This window comes from Pecten maximus, chromosome 3 (assembly GCF_902652985.1).
Source record: "Pecten maximus chromosome 3, xPecMax1.1, whole genome shotgun sequence".
Lineage (NCBI taxonomy): Eukaryota > Metazoa > Mollusca > Bivalvia > Pectinida > Pectinidae > Pecten > Pecten maximus.
In genome coordinates, this window is record NC_047017.1 from 5,738,432 (window position 1) to 5,760,228 (window position 21,797).

Here is a 21,797-nt window from a genome sequence, read left to right on the forward strand (position 1 = left end):
CCATAACCCATCCCTTATAAACATCCCCCAGACTACCATCACCCATCCCTTATAAACATCCCCCAGTCTACCATACCCCATCCCTTATAAACATCCCCCAGTCTACCATCACCCATCCCTTATAAACATCCCCCAGTCTACCATACCCCATCCCTTATAAACATCCCCCAGTCTACCATCACCCATCCCTTATAAACATCCCCCAGTCTACCATCACCCATCCCTTATAAACATCCCCCAGTCTACCATAACCCATCCCTTATAAACATCCCCCAGTCTACCATCACCCATCCCTTATAAACATCCCCCAGTCTACCATCACCCATCCCTTATAAACATCCCGCAGTCTACCATACCCCATCCCTTATAAACATCCCCCAGTCTACCATCACCCATCCCTTATAAACATCCCCCAGCCTACCATACCCCATCCCTTATAAACATCCCCCAGTCTACCATCACCCATCCCTTATAAACATCCCCCAGTCTACCATCCCCCATCCCTTATAAACAACCCCCAGTCTACCATACCCCATCCCTTATAAGTATCCCCCAGTCTACCATCACCCATCCCTTATAAACAACCCCCAGTCTACCATACCCCATCCCTTATAAGTATCCCCCCCCCCCCCCCCCCCCCCGACCCCCCACCCCTGGTCACTAGTTTCTTGTCTCTTCACCAATTACACATTTTCTTGTAGTTATGTTTCTATTTACCCCAATTATTACCTTTCCAAGTTTCTATATGAATAACTTAAAAAACACATACTTGGTTAAGGAAAGTTTCCTTTAATTCTATGATACCTTTTCTTTGGAAAGTTTAAAGTTAAGGAATATCATAAGTTCAATAAGGTTGATGATAGCAGCCTGGGTGCTTTTTAGAGGAACTATTTTTAAGCATGATATTCACTGTCTGTAAATATAGTTCCCAGTGTTTACAGTTGTATGTCTGTGGGTATACATGTTGTTTACAGTGCATATATTTATATTCACATACCAGTCACAACCTAGTAAGTTCTGGACAAAACAGTTTATTTTCTATTTGGAGTGAAGTTTCTCACTGAAATCATACCTATTTTATGATATAGTCATCCCCAACATATCTTTGAAGATTTGGGAAGAAGTGTGATGGGCCACAGCCCTAGGGGCAGAGAAGTGTGGGCGATGTGTATCCCTGGGGTGGGGAGAATTAGAAGAGGGTTATGTACCCCTGGGGTAGGGAAGGATGAGAATAGGAATCTGTACCCCTGGGGTTAGGGAGGATGAGAATGAGGGATGTGGAAGATATGAATCCCAGAGGTGGGGAGGATTAAAAAAGTGTTGTGATAGATCTGTACCCCTGGGCTAGGGAGAATGAGAATGAATGTGATAATTCTGTACCCCAGGGATAGTGGAAGTGGGATGTGATAGATCTAGTGAACCCCTGGGATAGGGAGGATGAAAAAGAATGTGATATAGCTGTACCCCTGGGGTTGGGGAGGATGAGAAGTGGGATGTGATATATCTGTATCCCCGGGGTTGGGGAGGTGAAGGATGTGATTGATTTGTACTCCTGGGGTGGGGAGGATTAGAAAAGGGTTGTGATAGAGATCTGTATCCCTGGAGTAGGGAGGATGAGAATGAATGGGATAAGTTTGTAACCCAGGGATAGTGGAGGATGAGAAATAGGATGTGATAGATCTAGTGAACCCCTTGGGTAGGGAGGATGAAAAAGAATGTGATATAGCTGTACCCCTGGGGTTGGGGAGGATGACGTTGAGTGATGTGGATGGTCTGTATCCCAGGGGTGGGGAGGGTGAGGGATGTGATTAATTTGTACTCCTAGGGAAGGTAAAGATGAGAATAGGGATCTTTACCCCTGGGGTGGGGAAGGAGAGAATAGGGATGTGGTGGATTTGTACCATGAGGTGGGGGAATGTGAGGATTAGAAAGGCTGTAAAATTAAGCCTTGGGAAAGAGGAGGTGGTGAACATACAGGGTAGGGGAGAATTATCTTTTATTTTTAGGGTTGGGGAAGAAAGCAGGAAGGATATATCTGATAGGGAATGAGGAAGCATAGGAAGTATAAAAGGGATTGTAGAATTGGACTAGGATAGGCATGTACATGTTAAAGGTCTGTTGCTTAACAAAGATTTAACCTTATAAAATCTGTGTCTATAGATTTTGTATCACTTTTAGTTTTAGAGATTGATTGAATCTTACTTACTGCCAAATATATGACCTATACCTGCCTTCAATTGCTTGTTAATGGACAAACATGTACTTGTCAAAATAGGAACAGTTTCCAGAATTATAACTCCATTTATAGTAGATATTAATTGTATGTAATGGATCAATGTCACAGACAACTTTATTGATCCTAATGAATATGGTTACCTGTGAAAAAGTAATATTAGCAATACTTTCTCCACATTCTACACAGTTTCCACTGCGGAGCCCCAGGATGGGGTTAGCTGTTTGTCTGTTGTGCCAAAATTGGCAGCCTCTGGCATGGTGCCAATGTTTGAGATCTGCAGGCTTCACAACCTAAACCAATCCGTCCATCACTGCACTCCCTCTTCCTAGAATCAACAATTTAAGTCTGGGAGATGTGAAATCTGCACTGCCTTCTGATTGTGGGGACCCATCGGTCTGTCCCAACTTTTCCCACAGTTTTGACTCTCCCTTTATCAGAACCATAATTTGGCTTCAACTGGTCATCTCAAATAAGCAAAAGAGTAGATAATGGCACTGTGGAATTGGTCCCTTGGATAGACTTGTGTAGTCCAGGTGTCCGAGGTGTTACTGTAATAATACATCTGATACAACTTTCCATTATCAAGTTGTTGCCGATGTCAATTTGTCCTGGATAGGTTAGTGAGTTTTAGTGAAATGTTGGTGCTCTCCCAATTTGTAGGATGATTTAGTCCTTCCAGGCATATAGTCCTGTATAAACATAGACAACTGGTTAAGGTGTTATCTGGCACATGACCTCTTTTCTGTGAAGTCTTGTTTATGATCTTCTACTGCACATCCCTGATAGACGAGATATATTAATTGAACAGTATTTGAATCCCTTGAAGGTATACATAAATTCTTGTTATTAGCAGGGACCTTAATTTGTTTCTCTTCCACACATATTTTCCTTAGATGTATTTTCAATGTAATTAGCAATTATCAATATAAGTACACACTGAATGATTTTACTTAATGAAAAACAGGTAGCCTGGTGATGCATCACTTAATTAATGATATTTAAGGCAAGATCAGTAATATAACTGAATTGTATTTTAAGGAAGTGAAATTATTTGACATCACTGGAATGCAGACAGCATGATCGATTCCTGTAAAACAGGAATACAATATGACTTCCTTTCTTCAAAACTTGATCAGAATAAGAATGGTGGGACACTTACACGAGTATTCTGTACTGACAATACAAAGCCCCTGGGAGAGTTCTTGTGAAGAAACTGATAAAACACCAGTAGTCTCCTCACAATTCCATCAGAGCCTCCAGCTCTCCCGAGGTGAGCGAGTGTTCGACGCTGAAATGAGCCATCGTCGTTCAACACTACTTGTTAATTGACACACTTCATTTCTCCCCGATAATGAGAACATCAATTGTATCAAAAATTGATGTCCAGTACTGTACAATAGACAGTGTTTAAGAAAGTATAATGCTGGGTTGAATGGATTAGTAAGGGGAGATAACTCAGGACCAGCAATGGGTAAGGCCACTCTTAAAAATATCTTGGTTTGCTGTAACCCGACCAGGGGGTTTTACATATAGGTAGGTAGGTAGGGAGGACTAAATTTTTTTTTTAATTCAGTTCTGAAAACAGATTTTCAGCCTTGAATAGGAAAACAAACCAGGATATGGAAATCATTATTTATTTTCTGTTCCTAAACAAAAGAAACACACACCAACCTTATTTGGGTTTTGAAGACATAGTTTCAAACCTGCACATAACTTCCAGACATAAATATCCGGAATTGTCAAATTGTTAAAAAAAAAAATATTTTTCACAATAACATTTTTTGTGGGTCAGGCGGGTTACACCAAACCAATTATATTTTTATTTTGGCCTAACCTTCATTTAAATCCTGTCAAATCAGCATTAGTATTGACATCATCTTGCATCACACTGGTGCTCGCTTCAAGGGGAGATAATTCAGTCATGTACTGTACTTCAACAGCTCAACAAGGTCACCGGATAATTTCATGCTGAATTATTTGAAGACCTGAGAAACATCAATAATGGAATTGGCAAATCCACAAGGCACCAGGTTAAAATTCACTAGCTTCTCTGTGAGACAGCTATTGATCACGGTTAATTATTTAGTGTTCACACGGGGGTAAAATCTTCTTAATCCTGCTGAAACATAATTAACACTGCTAGAAATATTTCAAGTCTCGCAATATTTCGCTAGTCCTGAATTAGTCCATCACATGTAGCATTGATAATAATAAACACAGATATTTGTTTTGATTTAGTTATATTGTAGACTGTAAGATAGAAGAACCTTTTTAAACATTCACTTAATTCTGAACAGAAATAAAACAAGAATAGAATGAAGGAATTTAATCCTGAAATATGCTGACATGAAAAATTCCGAAAATCAAAGGCTTTATAAATGATCTGGACTTCTGTCGAATAATATCCAGACAGTGTTATAATATTAGTTAAATGCCCAGAGGACTAGTAGAAGCATCCTTGTATGCAATTGCTATTTATTGTTCTGAGTGGTGCAGGGGAAAAAAATAATTTGCCGTCAGGTTTACGAGGGTAATCTGGGATTGGGGGCAAATTATTTCCCTCCAGGTGTGGGGAGGAGAGAGTTATCCTTTCAAAAACCTGAGAGCAAATGTCTGGCAATTATGACCTTTGTTCCATAGTAATAATAACATGTGCCAATCAGTCTGTCCAATCTTTTCCTTTATCTGCCTGTCTTTGCTTTCATTTCCAAAGAAAGTCTTGGCATTTGGAAGTATAAAACCCCAGAAATGCTATATGGCAACACACATGCGAACATCTAAGAAGGGAAGAAAGTATGTTTATATGAAATATGAAGGTCAAATGTCAAGGTCACTGTTTCTAAACCTTTAACATGGAAATATACTGTATTTTCTTTATATATATACCGTATTTGACTGTCACAGATGTCGAGAACATAGTGTTATGAATAAATATTTGGTATAGCCAAATTGCATCATACTTGTACGTAACACCTTTCTAATATACATTCAGGTAGGGAAAATTTCCAAATTTAAATATACAGCCATATAATTTACTATATAATAAAGCTAGTTGTCAAGGTTGAACCTTTGAGAAAATACTTAAGGGTTGTCTTAAATAAATAAATATATAATTGACTGACGTGAAATTGTGGCCAAAATAATTATTTTGACGAGATAATAATGATAGCATTGTGATTCGATAGACGGTCATGTCTTTTTTACAGTCAATTAGAAATTCAAGATGGCTGTCAGGATGTTAATAATGTACTGCTGCAATTTGAACCTAAGAATATCTCATTCAGTTTTTGCTCATTATATTCCTTCAGTCTGTTTAAGTTTAAACAATATACATTAGGTAAGTGGTATATAGGCCTATTGGGTTTATTGTATATCTCCTTAGTCAGCATTGTACCTCAAGGGACAACAGCTGTATTATGTATCAGTATTTTAAATAATACTTACCTGTGTAGACCTATATACCGACAACTATCGGGCATTTATCTATTGCTGTTATATAAAGGAGCCAGGTATATACTTGTGTGTACACACACCTGGCACTGCGTAGAAAATGTATATGCGTGGCCTACAGGTAAGGGGAGGTAACTCTTGTCCATCTGGCCTGTAGCTGTGTGCAATGGAGATATATATGAATGCACACACAATTTGCCACACACATACGTGCTGTAATGAGCTATGTCTCGAACTGTCTCCAATCAGTCTGTGTAAGGGTTTGTAATAAAAGAGGTTTAGTAGAGCAGGTTGGGAAGTCTCTTTGATTATATTATGATCAATAATGTGTATTGAAGGTCACACAGGACTTGTTCACTCAGCAATACACCTAGAACCACAGCTGTACACATATAATATACGGCTGTTATAACCATGCTGGTCTGTATTAATCTCATTTGTACCAGGGTGTAGTCTAAGTATATCAGATCATTAACTCCAGTATCAAGTAAAGCAGTACATATAGTGTTATAACCCTGGCCCATGGGACCTATAGCTAACATTACAGTTAAACATTTATACCAGTGGACATAACACTATATTAAAGCATGTTTTAAAGTTTTACTCCACCCTAGTGAACCAAACACTAGTCAAACATGATTATAACTCCACCCCAGAGGACCTAATACTAGTCAAACATGTTTATAACTCCGTCCCCGGGTGGACCAAACACTAGTCAAACATGTTTTATAACTCCACCCCAGTGGACCAAACACTAGTCAAACATGTTTATATACCCCACCCCAGTGGACCAAACACTAGTCAAACATGTTTATATACCCCTACCCAGTGGACCAAACACTAGTCAAACATGTTTATATACCCCACCCCAGTGGACCAAACACTAGTCAAACATGTTTATAACTCCACCCCAGTGGACCAAACACTAGTCAAACGTGTTTATATACCCCACCCCAGTGGACCAAACACTAGTCAAACATGTTTATAACTCCACCCCAGTGGACCAAACACTAGTCAAACATGTTTATATACCCCACCCTAGGGGACCTTACACTACAGTCAAACATATTTTACAACCCCACCCTAGGGGACCTTACACTACAGTCAAACATATTTTACAACCCCACCCTAGGGGACCTTACACTACAGTCAAACATGTTTATATGCCCCGCCCCAGGGGACCTAACATATACAGTCAAACATATTTTATAACTCTTACCCAAGGGGACCTATCATTATACTGAAACATATTTATATCCCATCTCGGGGACCCAACACTATAGTCAAACATGTTTATATGACCCACCCCAGAGGATCTATATATAACAGTACCCCCCACCCCAGGGGATCTATATATAACACTACAGTCAGACATATTTATATACCCTGCCCCAGGGGACCTTACACTACAGTCAAACATGTTTATATACCCCGCCCTAGGGGACCTTACACTACAGTCAAACATATTTATATACCCCCACCCCAGGGGACCTTACACTACAGTCAAACATATTTATATACCCCCACCCCAGGGGACCTTACACTACAGTCAAACATGTTTATATACCCCCACCCCAGGGGACCTATCACTACGGTCAAACATGTTTATATACCTCGCCCCAGGGGACCTATCACTACGGTCAAACATGTTTATAAACCCCCACCCCAGGTGACCTTACACTACAGTCAAACATATTTATATACCCCGCCCTAGGGGACCTTACACTACAGTCAAACATGTTTATATACCCCCACCCCAGGGGACCTATCACTACGGTCAAACATGTTTTATAACTCTTACCTCAGAGGACCTAACATTATACTGAAACATGTTTATACCCCACCCTGGAGAACTAACAATTCCTTATAGGAAAACATGACCATACCTCAAGCTATGGACAGGGGACAATTTGAATTCTATTGATATCTAGTTAGAAATTTTCAAATAGTGCATTTCATGAAATTTTTAAAATCTTCGTGTTGTATATTTCAGGAACAACAGAAAGAGTATGCCTCATTATGGGAGGGATAGAAGCAGTCAGAAGAGTCCAGAATTTCATCATGGAAAAGATCAGAGAAAAGCCTGACCCCAACCCTAAACCAGAAGAAACAAACAAAAACTTTGAAAGACATAGACAAGTGAGTTTATAACCTGATATTGTTGATTTATACCTAGAACCATTTTGGGGAGATTATTTCTGGTGAAAAAATAGAATAGAATTAAACAATTTAAATGAAGTTGAAATATATCGTCTAAGATGCCTTCATGTTGTTGAGGATGAGAAACTTTTTGTTCCTCTCCAAGACAACAATGAGATCAGCAGGAAGAAAAAATAGTTTTAGTACATCACAAGAAAGAGGATTGTTAAAAACGGCATAACGTTTGTATCTGTCTCTGGGTGGACGTTCATGTTTTCTCTTCTTCGAGTATGCTTATATAGATGTGTCACAGTGATGAAAAAATATCAGAAGTAATGCTGGTACCATGCACAACTGCAGGGACCAGCCTCTATCGTTCATGATGAAATTAACCAGTCAGCTTTTAAGGAAACATATAAATGTGCTCTGTGGTAAATTTGGTAAATTTTGACACTAAACGAAGGCGATCATGGCATAGAGACTTAAATGAGCCCTAGAGAGTCATTTTCATTGTAACATGAAACCACTTTGTCCCGGTCAGTAGTCGCTACTACTATGAAGACCTCGTGTAGTATTCAAAATAAATTTGATGGATGGTCCGCATGGCCACAAAGTCAACATGTAGTTATGTACAGGAGCAGTAAATGTTGGGGAAAGCATGGAGCAGGAACATGCGTTGGCTCTAGTTTTAAGGCCAGAGGCTATTAACATCATTGCTTGCAGACATGCAATAACGACAACATCCCTCCTTGTTGCAGGTGAAGGTTTTAGTTCCAAACAGTACGGCTGGGATGATCATCGGAAAAGGAGGCAACTATATTAAACAGATTAAGGAAGAGAGTGGAGCGTATATACAAATATCTCAGAAGTCCAAGGAAACAAATTTGCCAGAACGGTGTGTCACTGTTGCGGGTAAGTTTGAGGACGGTACAGAGTGAAAACTTATCTTTCCTGGAAGTAGACAATGTGTAACAGAGCGCAGGATTAATTAAATGTAAATCACTGCCTCCGCTAGGGATCGAACCCTTAATATTGAACCCAGACGACTGGTTTTATATCCCATCTCCCGTGATAATTAGCGTGTACATTTTACTGTAGTTTATGGTCCCACTGCTTGCAGATCCATTTCCTTTATTGAATTCAAGATTTAGGAAGCTTCACCTTAAAGCTTCATCTTACAGTTGAATACTGCCAGTCTCGGTCACCAGTAAATATTTTGTTGGGTTATTTTTCATTGAGTTTACCTTAAAAAAGTCGAGAAGTCGCCTAATAATTCTGTAGTCCCTCCATTGATCTTTATTTACATCTGGTAGAGGAGAAAAATTATAGATCATTTTTGAAATAATTAAAAAAAACTTTCTTTATCAATGATTCTAGAGATTCTTAGCACATTATGAGTTCAAGGAGGTGGAGCTTTGCATTAATTCACCAATGTTCCCTTAAATGGGCATTTCTTTGTTCAGATATCAGAAACATACATAATTTCTATATGAATGATGATTATATTAGTGTCTGTGCCTACATATATGAAATTAACGCCGAAATGTATAAGAATAAGGTGTATCAAATACAAATACAAATACTCAGCCCACATCCTGTGCTTGATTGTCCCAGCTTTAAAAATGAAGACACCATGATATGTCAGGCAGAAATCTCCTTAAAAAGTAAATTCATTTGTGTCATGGGGAAGTGTCCTTGGTCTGGACACCTTCATGTCCATAAGGGGACTTGCAGAAATTTCTACAGTCAGAATACATGGTTGCTTCCAAATAGAAATCTCATAATCAGGACACTTATGTTGAAGAGGGAAGTCTTTATTCTCTGTATAACAAAATTCTTTGATGTCTTGGAGATGAAAGCTCCATATGGTAGTTTGAAGATTTTAAACTACTAAACCCATCTTTCAAATCTTATTAAAATACAGATCACCATGGTAGTTTGAAGATTTTATAGTCCTAAATCCATCTGTCAAATCTGATTAAAATATAGAGATCATAATTATTGCCTGAAAGAGGTCATGTTTAGGGTGCCTGAAATTCTTACCGTACAACATCATTTTTTCCACCAATCAAAACATGTCTCTCATGTGTTTGTTGGCAGCGTGGCAGTATGTCAAAATGGTAGTAAAAGATGTAACGATACAATGGGCAATCAAAACGGTGTTGGCTTTGAAGCCACTTATGTGCCTTTTTTTTTTTAAATTTTCTACTTCATTTTCTTCCGAGGTATTGTCAGTTATGATAACGGAAAATCCACAAACTTTGAATGCTTTGTCCAATAAATATACCATTTTAGATGTGAAGTTGCTTGTGATGGGCGTGGCCATCTTACGCTGTCTAAGATTCAATAATGACCAACCATGATTGATGAGCAATCTGATTAAAGTACACATAATCATTATATACTATGTTATAAAGATCTGTCAGTCATTCAGGTGACCTCCTCACCCAACCAATCAATATGTGGCAAAATTTTACCAGAGCAAGTTTCCCCTTGGCATATAGTTAAAGAGAACTTACATGACCTCTCCTGTCCTATATAAGTTGATTGTATACCTCAGAACTACTGTTTTGTAGAAAGAAGGTAAAATATTACACAATATTTTTTTTGTTTATTCTATTCATTGAATATAATGTGTGTTTTTGTTGCTGTTGGTTTCAATGCCTACATTATGATAAAAAGTCATTTTTCTTTATGTGTATACACACAACATGTTACACATCTGAAACAGGTGTGCAGAGATGAACATTTTAATCAATAAGAGGAAAGTAAAATGATTGGTAGTGTTAATTGTATTTTGGTTAAGTCTTTCTAATAGACATGCTTGTTTTACTGGAAATCTACAACACAATAAAACATTCAGTTGGTAAATATGTATCAATCATCATATACAAAAACAGTTCTCATCATTTGTCACAAGCACATTTTCATGGACAGGGACTTTCATGCTGACATGATTAATGGGTTTATAATATATGATAGCATTCATATTCTATCACTTTTAAAAAAAAACAATCGATTTTTATATGAATAAGTCACGACTTTTCATAGAAGAATTATTTTCTTTTCCTTCATTTTCCCCATGATTTTTACGATTTTCTGTTAAACAAATCCGGATTTTCCGGACATTTTATTTTAGAATATCCTTCTTTCCGGAACGGTGTCGAATTTTAGACATAACCTACATAGCGCAGTCTTTAAAACGCTTGACATGTATAGAAAACAAAGAAATTAAAAATCAAAATGGCAGCGAAAAGACCGAGTGACGACGAGAATTTAACTTCTACACCGAAAAAGAAAACGAAGAAGGCACAGCAAAGTAATTGATTAACTATCTTCACATTCATAAATCACAATAATCAGGCACAAAATAAAACGTATTCGCGTTTCAGACTGTAGCGACAGGCGTACATTGTTACTGTAGCAAAACACGTCTTTTACTAGTATTAGGCTGGTTTTGGAAAGAAGTGTGGTTTTGTCCGTGACAGTACTGAGAAAGTAACATTTTAAGTCATTAATATAGCATTCTATTTAGTGTTTTTGGCGGCACTGTTGATTTGTGTAGTATTGTGTCGGCTGTCAGAGTCGGATAGTCAGAAACACACGAAGACATCCAGAAGCTCGTCCAAATAAGTGGCTTTGTCACTGTATGCGCTTAGGTCACTTAATCTCCGCTTGTAAGCATCATTAATAATCCCTTTCGAAAACATGATTACGTAATTTCCAACTGCGACGAACGCTAGTTATACTCTGTTGTTTGGCTATAAATCCTTCCAAACTGAAAGTGAAACAAAGTCCTGGTTTACCACAAGTCGTCTCTTCTAACAGAAAAAAAACGATAACATTTTTCATTTCAAATGGTAAGAATGATCAGGAGTCTTGTGGTCATCTAGATCTGCCCCCTGCCACACATACACAAAATAAACAAATCCATGAATGTAACTTGCACTTGATTTGATTTTGTATACTGGAACACATTTTGATTGGATTAAAAAATGTGTACTGTGGCCTAGTTTGAATCGGTTGAAGAATGACATGTACTTTAATCTGTGTGTAGTCAGTTTATTTATGCCAAGATTGATGTGTACTTGTATTTTGTACTTGCAGGCGATCATGAGGCTAACCGTAAGGCAGTAGACCTGATCTTACAGAAAGTCGTTGAGGACCCGCAGAGTGGCAGCTGCCCTAACATCAGTTATGCAGACTACACAGGCCCGGTGGCTAGTGCTAATCCCACAGGCTCACCCTTCGCCAATACAAATTTCACACAAAATCGTAGCCAGGAGATGGTTGTCAATAACAGCAACTACCCGCAACAGGGTGCTACAGCTTACAGCATAGGCTTCAATGGAAATGGGTTTAACAATAGTATTGGCAGCGGTATTTCAAACCTCAATCTCAATGCCGCCCTGGGAGGTGGTCCTGGTGGAAGCATGTCTAGCGGTGCTCTAGAAAACTTAAAAATGACCCTACGGAGCAGTGGGTATTCAGATCAGGCTACGGAGGAAATTTCCATTGCCATGAACACTCTAGCTAGTTATGGAATTTTAGGGATGATTGGACTTAATCAGGTTCCTGGGGTGAGCAGTGTGGGACCCATGGCTAATATGCCTGTCACAGGGGGTGCTGGTAACGCCCAGATGGCTAGTATAAATATGGCTTCCTCAATGGCGGCCACTAATATGATGGTGACGCCAACATCTTCCCAGCAGAATGTTAACAACGGATCCTACCTGAATACCAGCAGTAACTCAGCAACTGGGAGCTTGTTTGGCCCCGTAGGGAGTGGTACATCGGGACTGGGGAGTTCGGGCTCCACTGGAGCAGGGTCTAGTCTGTTTGGGAGTTCTTCCCCTAGTATAGGCAACGAGAGATATGGTGGCAGTCCCATGTTGAATGACTCTTTTACAGGTGCCACAAGCTATGCGAGCAATCCAGCTACATACCCTCAACAGGCTATGGCAGAGCGCTCTCCCAACATCAACCTGAATCAAAATTCATTTGGTCTGGGTACAGGTATGTGTAGCCCCACAGAGGACAAACAGCCACCCCAGAAACAGGATCTGGAAGTGTCGGAGAGTATAGTGGGCGCCATTTTAGGACCTGGTGGGAAAGGAATTGTGGAGTTACAAAAGTTTACTCAAACCAATATCCAGATCTCTAAAAAAGGTGTATACGTTCCAGGAACACGAAACCGCATTGTCACAATAACTGGCATCGCCAATAACATTCAGAAAGCTACATACCTAATACAACAACGTATACAGCAGGAGGAAATCAAGAGAGCACATCAAGCGGCTCGCTAGGAAATCACATTATATATAGAGGCTTTAAGGAAATAACTCATTTCAAACAAGTATATTGTTCAATATTTTACCAGTCCTTGTCTTTATTTTCATTTTATTAATGATAATTTTTTTTAATTTATTTAAAATTTTTTGTGGTTTCCTAGTGACATATGCACCCATTTGTGATTGCATCATATGTAGTATTGAACCATAGTATAGAAGTAAAACCTGTGTGTAGTTTTCAGTTGATGCTGCATTCTCTGGCACACATTGTGTTGTTATGTACAGTTCTGCAGGGAATGTGATGACACTGTGATGATAATACGTTACGTGATGGCATGGAACTTGGAAAGCATGCAGTTTCTTGAGCATTTCTATCCAGGATTTATTTTGTACAGTGGATATCTTAACTCTATTTGTTAATCTGTTACTGAAATAGTCATGACTGTTGTAAATTATAAGGGTATGTATGTTGTCTTTTTTTTTTTTTTTTTCTTTTTCGTTTCATATTATAAATAAGCCTGTCCTTGTATGGCAGGGAATGTTCAGGGCAGGCAAATACATGTTACGTTGTGCATTCTACACATCACACACCCTATCTCTTCTCACCTTCTCGCCCCTATTGTCCATGATAGGACGATCTGCATGAAAGAAAGGGTTAATCCTCTAGGGAGTTGAGGGGTGGGCAGGTTAGGTTTTTGATGGTACCTCAGTCATACAGAAATGCATAAACTGTGTCCCTTTCATTCACTCGCTGTTCAAGTGGATTCGGCAACATTTCAACATTAATCTTCACTGTGTTTAGCCACATAGGGCATAAACTGTCACTCACCACAGGGAATTGTGTGCATTTTGAAGTGCTCTGTTTTTGATGAAACAAATACATTTCATCACTTTCCTCATTTAGACACCATTTTGATTTTTGAAAGTATACCACTTCTAACCGAATCATTTCAAAAATGGAACTGGACATGTCATCATTTCCACAAATTATAGCAGAAAATTGATCTCTCTCACCCTTTTTTGTTTTGGAAAATATGCTACATATCTTTGGTTACGTAGGTAATATTACATTATGCTCACAACACTGCATTGTTTTAGATGCTATATGTTACAAAAAACATAGTCATGCAGTCAGCAGAGAAGAATCCATTTACTTCATACCCATCAAACGTGGTCAACTTTCAGATTAGGGTTTGAAGCAGTTTGAAGCATATCACATTATGCTTCAACCAAATTGATAAGGGGAAAGTCCTCCGACACAGTACGTTGTCGTGTATGCCTGTTCGTTTACTGTTACTGAAGTTTTATATAACATGGGTTTTGTTTTGTTTGATTTCTTGTTTTATTAAGGCAGAGGTTTGTTACATATTGGTCATCGGTTTATGCTCACTCTGCATTGTATATGAGAGAAGAACCAATGTAGTCTTTCACTGAGGAATGTGTTGGAATTTCTGAGTTTTGTTTTGTTTCGAGTTGTGTAAAAGCCCATTGAAACATGGACATGGGAACTGTTTGGAATGTAACCAGGATTTTCGTTGAAAAACGCCAGTGGATTGGCATGTAACTTCATCATGGACCTCAGATTAGCTAATGAAATCAAGTGTTACATTATTATTATCTAGGATTTAAGTTGACTTGTGTGTTTGCACTGTGTTGAACTTTTTTTTTTCATATTATATAAAGATATAATATATATATATATATATTATTGCTGCAAGGGTGATCTCCCTTGTTTAGCGAGTTTTGTACATTAGTATGCCTTCATAAGTTATATCACTTCTAAACAAATATATGTAATATATAAAATATATTACCTTTATTGGAGTATGATTAAATTTGTTAATATATAATGTTGTAGTCAAATTTGATTGTTATTATTTAACTGAAAGTTGTTAACTATGTGTACTATATATAGAAGTGACCCTTTCCTAACCTCAACGGTTTTACAGGTTTATTTTCTCGACTTCTGATATTTATTGTCATAACTATATATTATTATTATTAAGATAATAATAATGATTGTTATTCCAGCCATTACACATATTTTGTGCTGAAAGAGATACTTGAAGCGCATGATTATTTATTTAACAGACTTCATCACACTAAGTTATAGGGGACACATAGCTTACATTATCAACCTGATTTTTGTGGTTTCTCCCCGCATGGTAAACAACATGTATGCTCCTGAACCACTGGCGTTTATTTTAGCCATTAGGCTCTTAATATGATGGGTATGCAATTCATACGCCACAATTATATATTTTTTGTGTGTGTGGAACAAGCTAGAATATTTTTTCTTCCCTAGCATTCTATCCTATACTGGTTTTTGTTTCCAAATTGCTTGTTGAAGAGACATTTTTCAGCCCATCTCATGTTTATATATATAAAATACATTATATATATAGATATCTTTATAATGAAAATTGTATAACAATATTTTTTTTTTTTTTTTTTGCATGTCTTTCAAAGATACACCATTGAATTTTTTGTTTATTTTTTTGTTCTCACACATAACACACCAACTATAGCATTTGAGTGTTGCATTGTAATATATTGGTATCATAGTAACACACTCTCCTCAGGCACCGTAGCCCCTGTACATCAGACATCTCACCCGTCATCCGCGGCATTTATCATGGTTTCTTGTTATTTGATGATGTGCCAGCTACACAGTCTTTCAAGATACTTTACCTTTGGGTCGCTATCAGTGTGTTTAATAGAATGATGGTGATCGATGGATTAATCATTTCGTACGAGTTCATTTTATTGTGTTTTGAAGGTGTTTGGGTCCTTGCTAGCTTTTTTTTTTTGTTGCGATTTAATATTACAAGCATATAAAGCTAATCACTTTTAGATGACGCTCTTTCACAGAGTGTGTCATTGTTAGTGTGGTGGGCTACACTTGTAGCCCGCTGGCTTTCGGATACAGTTTTCCTCCGAACACAAGGTCTTGATACCTTGAGGATGAATTGTAGTTCTCAAGATGGACCGTCAGAGGTCATTTGAATATTTTAAAGTGTAAAATTTTCTCTCTCTCTCTGTTTGTGTGAGGGAGTCTGTATCCCGATTGCCAGGTAACTGTACACAGTTATATATTATGAAAATGATGAGAGATCATGTGATGAGATGAAGAGATCATGTGATGAGATGAAGAGAGATCATGTGATGAGATGAAGAGAGATCATGTGATGAAAATTTGTGAGAAAAAGAATCATTATAAGTAATTAAGATGTTTATAATGTAATTTATGCAGTAATCATTTAGGACATCAACATTATAAACGTTTTGCCTCAAAATTTCAATATCAATCCGGTTTCAATTTCCATGCAAGTTCAAAATGCAAACAGATATTTTTTTATTTTTGTATACATAGTAAACATAGAAAGTGAGTGAAAACATTCGGTCATATCAAGTTTTTATTATCAGGTATTTTTTTCTCTCACCAGATTTTTTCAAGTCACTGGCATAATATGTTTGTTAACTGCAGCATAGTTACAATGTTTTCTTCCACCTTCTCTTAATCAACACTTTCCTCCATTTATCCACATTGTCAAAGAGCGATATGTGAGTGACCAGTATTACCTTAAGGGACATAGCCATGTTTCTGTTATGAGTTATGTCCCCTGACATAGCCACGTTTCTGTTTTGAGCTATGTCCCCATCCCGCATCCCCCTGATCTAGTCTTCTGCCAGTCTGAACTAAGAATGAGTGAAGAGGTAATATCATAGAGTATTTAGAACCAGAATTTTTTTCTTGGATGATTTTTTACTTTCTACAACATTATATGCAAGAGAAACAGTTTACTCATCTGTAATTAGTTTTCAGTAATTTATTTATTAACTGAGATTTATATTGTCGTGTGACACTTGTATGTATATATATCATGTTGAAGCACAAGGACCCAAATACCTAATTTCAAAACATATTATTGGGGGATTTTAGCATGAACGGGTCTACCCACAAGGAAGCAAGCCAAGCATAAATAAGTTTACCAATTTTTATACTCAGACTCCTAATTTCACCAGACAACCATGAGTTACATACCTGATTGGTCAACGAAACAAGAAATTCAGCCAATCAGATGTCTTTTTACTGGCAGTCTGAACAAAGTTGGGATTTTTAGTTTCTTGGAGCAACTGAAAATTTATTCTTATATCAAAATGCCAGTAGATACAAACAAGTTTGACTTCAATACTTTTTATTGTTCTTGAAAGACAACATGAATTTTTTCTTTTTGTTTTTGTTATTATCACACCAGAAAATTTATTTGATAGGGAAAGTGTCAGTTATACTCTTACCCCTATTTTTTGTCTTTTGGACTTTCCTTTAATTGATCTGGATGGGTCCATTGTGGTTTGTAAGGGTATGCTCACTTAATCTGCCAGAAAGTTTACGCATAGTAACTTAAGTTTTCTGAGTATTGGCTGTAAACTTCTCCCCAACATTTGGTAACGTTGAACTGTGATAAAATATCATCTGTACATAGTAACCACTAAACAATAGCAAGTATATATATATATAGTAAAACATTTCCTCATTTCCTCCATATATATATTGTACAGTAATATTTGTTGAATACATAAGTGAGTTGGAGAGTAGTTAGAATGTTACAGGACAGTCAGTTTTTTTTGCAAACATTACATTTAATTTATTATTAAGTTTGAAAGAATGCTGTACTGAGCCTGATAATGTGTAGAGATTTTGTCCCGGATCAGCCGGGTACATTAGGTTGGGTAGACCCTGTGTTACAATCCCCTGATGGCAAGGGGTGCATTTGGAAGGTTTGGAAGAGCACTGAAGATGTATTAGCAATAACATTAATTAACCAATAAAACCCAAGAGTACATAATACACACTTTTAACCATGTGCTGTCATGCACGGCCGCCTACAGTGATAAATCGATCAGGTTATAAGGGAAATAACTCTAGTTTCAATGACATAAAATGTTGCACATTTTAAAACCAAAATACTTTTTTTATCTGTTAACTCATTGCTTAACTGTACATCCAAATGATTTTTATAGGAAGTACATTCTGATTTTTAACACATTTAATGGTCACATTTGACATAACTAGTTTGAAACTATTTTTAAAAATGTTGATCAAATGCAAAATCAGATGGGAATTCCCTTTTACAATAAGAATGAATTTCAAAAACATTGAGAAATAAAATTATTGATATCAAAATGAATGAAATAGCAATTTATGTCGCTGGTGATGTATTGTTTTGATTAGAATTTAAATGTTTATTAAACTAAACAGCCATTGCTCCTTATTTATATATAATCATGTTTGGATAAAAATTAAGTGTGCAGATTTTGAACAATAAACAGTTTTTAGCCCAGTATGATTACAGTTCACCTGAAACATCAAAGGTGACGATTATAGTTAGAGTGAATCTATATATCTAGAGAATTACCTCCCCTTGCTCCAATATTTTTTTTGTAGTTAATATTTTATCTAATGGTATCTGTGGTAGAGTGTCGATATAGAAGTTGAATTGTGATTTTATGTATGCTTTCTTACCTACTTTGTAAAGTCTTTTTCAAAAGAGTGTGTTAAAAATTATCCCAAACAATCAAAAATTCCGTTTCTAGATGCATTATACGTATTGGTAGCCAGTCGGGAAAATTCTTCAAGGATAAAAAAATGATTAAAAAAAAAAAAGAATTTTAAATGTTTGTTGCAGATAAATTGTTTCTTGATTGTGATTTGTGATTTGCGAAACCATTATGTACTCTTGGCGGTGCATGAACCACTTGTATAGGACCTATGGATATACCCTCTCATTGTAGTGCATGGTTTTTATGGTATTTGCATTGATATCTTCAAGGTTCATATATTTTAATTGACTTACATGCCAGAAGTTTTGAAAGTGGGCACGGAGAGTTGGTGCGTCCCTTCCCCCCACAAGATGTCTGTTAATGAAACGGGACTGTTCTTCATCACCGCGCTCACTTTCAGTAGTATATTGTGATATATGAAAGTTTTCGAGTCATGTGATAGGTCATGTGATCCAGAGATCTTGCCAAACTTCACGATTAGCATGGGAGAGAAACCATTACGATAAGAGGACACTTCATTTGATAAATTGTTCATAAGTAGTTAAGAAAAGATGACATTCCTTTCAAAATATAGTATATATATTATTTATAATAGCAACACAAGAACATTTTTTATAAGGAGATATTTTGTAACCGCACAGATAATCACAATTCTTGTGCCATTTCCAAGTTGACCGCTCAGAGGTCTATTTTTAGCATACATCCATTGGTGATTTTACTTAAGTTCAAACATACTGTTTCATTTTTTTATATAGACAGATTTTATCGAATGTGTACAGGACACATTTTATCGGCTCAAAGAATCTTAAAAGATAAACTTGTTTATAGCCATCAGATATTTTTTATTTATTTCTGTCATTTCACTCGCTCATCCCAAGGTCTGTCAGACAAAAGTTTTATCTAAGGGCCTCCGTATCATTTTCTCCCAGGTATAGTGCTGTGATATTTTATTTCATTCTCATCAGTTTCACATTGAGTCACCACTTATACAACAAATGTTAAAAGTCTTATTATCTGTGGCTGTTGAACCCCTCTTGAAACAGTCGAGATGGAAACGCGTGATGTGATTTGGGCTTATTTGTCTGTTGATCCACTTCTAAACTTCCAGTATTCACATAACGTCAAACACTCTGCTACATTTTACAGAAGGTCAGGGGTATTGGACCAGACATTTTATTATTAACTCATTAAGTCGTGGACTGAAATGAAAAACAGTAGAATCTAATACTTGTTATTTATTTCGGCCCAAATCGCATCACCAGTTTCTGGCCTTGACGCACTGTTACCCAGCATGCGCCCAATAGATATATATATGCACTATATTTTTGATTTGGTGTTTTAAGAAACAGTAATAAACAGATTTTGAGTGTAAGTTTTATACTTCGTCTTTATACCTCCTGTCTCAGTACATATTGAAAAATTGTCACGAACAAAGAAAAATCATGGAAAATAACTTCACCAAAATCGGCACAATTTTATATATTACAGGTACCCATTATTTTACAGGCAAGGAAAATGAATGATGTGGGTGGTGGAAATACATGTCGAAATTATTTTTCACTTTTTTTGGAAAGCAAAAAAATTACAAGCAATATTGTCAAGATATTATAAAGATACCAGGTTTCTTTAGCATGTTTGACCGACTTGTTTCGGGGGTGGAGCTGGTCGAGGGTAGAAGGAACCCCCACTACTTGGTGCAGGGTATAGGTTACAGACAAGACTACCATTTACAGATGGTTGTCGAATACTTAATAAACTTTTAACATATAGATCTGTAATTAATGTCATCTTTTATTGAAACTTGTACAGAAACTAAAAACTAAAGCTTTTGGGCTGCCAGTTTGTTATGGATATAAATGAAGAGGTGAACTAGAAGGGGAAGCAACAATTTTAGCCCATGGTCTCTGGTTGGTTCCAGTATGATGTGAGTGTGCATGTGGTTTTTGTCAAGATTAAATTGAAAATAACTTTTAAAACGGGTGAACGTTCATGTAGATATGATTGCAAATACCACCTGGAAATAAAAATTTAAACAGATTTACACAGGAAATATCTTGGAATAAAAATTGGGCTGAAATGTAGTTGTGTTTGTTTTATTTTAATGTGTATCAAAGTATGTATTGAAACCTCTATGGATAGTTGACTCACTAGGCATAAATACATGTGTTTGAGTATAATTTATTTGTTGAGACCCCTACAAATAATTGAAAAGCTCACTAAGCATGAATTCATGTGTGGGAGTATAATTGAGACTCCCTTTGAATAATTTTAAAACACTCCAGCCACATACATTGGAGTTGGTGCTTCTGTCTTTGAACAACATATACACTGTCCTCTCCCCAGTGTCTGATGTTAATACTCTTTGGGTGTTCATTTTAGACAGATGGCCATGTCTGACCTACACTCATACATTGTAAGTAACATTGACCTTCACAAAGACCAATAGTTTTATATTATTGTATTTTGGTCAAAGGTCAACTTAACATTGCTGCATGTATGGTCAAACTAGGGTATGATAAAAGTTCAAGAAGTCACCAGAAAAGTGGTATCTACCCAGCAAGTACATGTAGGTCAGTTGTGTTGCTATATGAGTTTCCTAATAAATTACCAATATATCTACAGTCAAGGTCACATGGGTCAAATTGTTAAAAACTTCAAACGACATTATCTTAAAATTGATAAGGCGAGAATTTGGTCAAAGCTCAAGTTTTCAAACCAACACTGTATCGCTGTAACCTACATCACAAGATCAAAGATATAATAGGTGTACTTTTTCCACCAGATATATCATATCTACAGGCTAGGTTGAGGATAATGAAAACACTAAGGTACTGTCACCACTCGGGACTGGTATACATGTACATGTATATCGAAGTCTGTGCTGTATCCTGTTTTCTCCACAGGCGCTTGCATAGAAAGTGCGATTTTCATTTTTTTTCTTTTTAGTATGACAGTGGTATGTGTATTCTGTTAAGTACTTAACAGAATACACATAGTCAGGGCACGAGTCAAAAAGTTGTCTTCCTTTGGATTGTTACATACATTCCTGTTGACACAACTTCTGTGCAGAGATTTGTATATCATTGTATATATTGTACATAATTATATACATGTAT

General features: G+C 37.0%; 1 protein-coding gene across 5 annotated transcripts in view; it reads left to right on the forward strand.

Moving 5' to 3' along the window:
- LOC117323029 (RNA-binding protein Nova-1-like) overlaps positions 1–20,762 on the forward strand; it is a 59,810-nt gene extending 39,048 nt beyond the window's left edge. For 3 of the 5 annotated variants that reach the window (XM_033878016.1, XM_033878019.1, XM_033878018.1), the window contains 3 exons: positions 7,680–7,825; positions 8,581–8,737; positions 11,933–20,762. In XM_033878016.1, coding sequence (XP_033733907.1) covers positions 7,680–7,825; positions 8,581–8,737; positions 11,933–13,131 — 1,502 coding nt within the window. In that variant the 3' untranslated portion in view covers positions 13,132–20,762. The remainder of the gene's footprint in view (positions 1–7,679; positions 7,826–8,580; positions 8,738–11,932) is intronic. The other 2 variants (XM_033878017.1, XM_033878020.1) reach the window with 1 other exon arrangement.
- Positions 20,763–21,797: the final 1,035 nt, after the last annotated feature.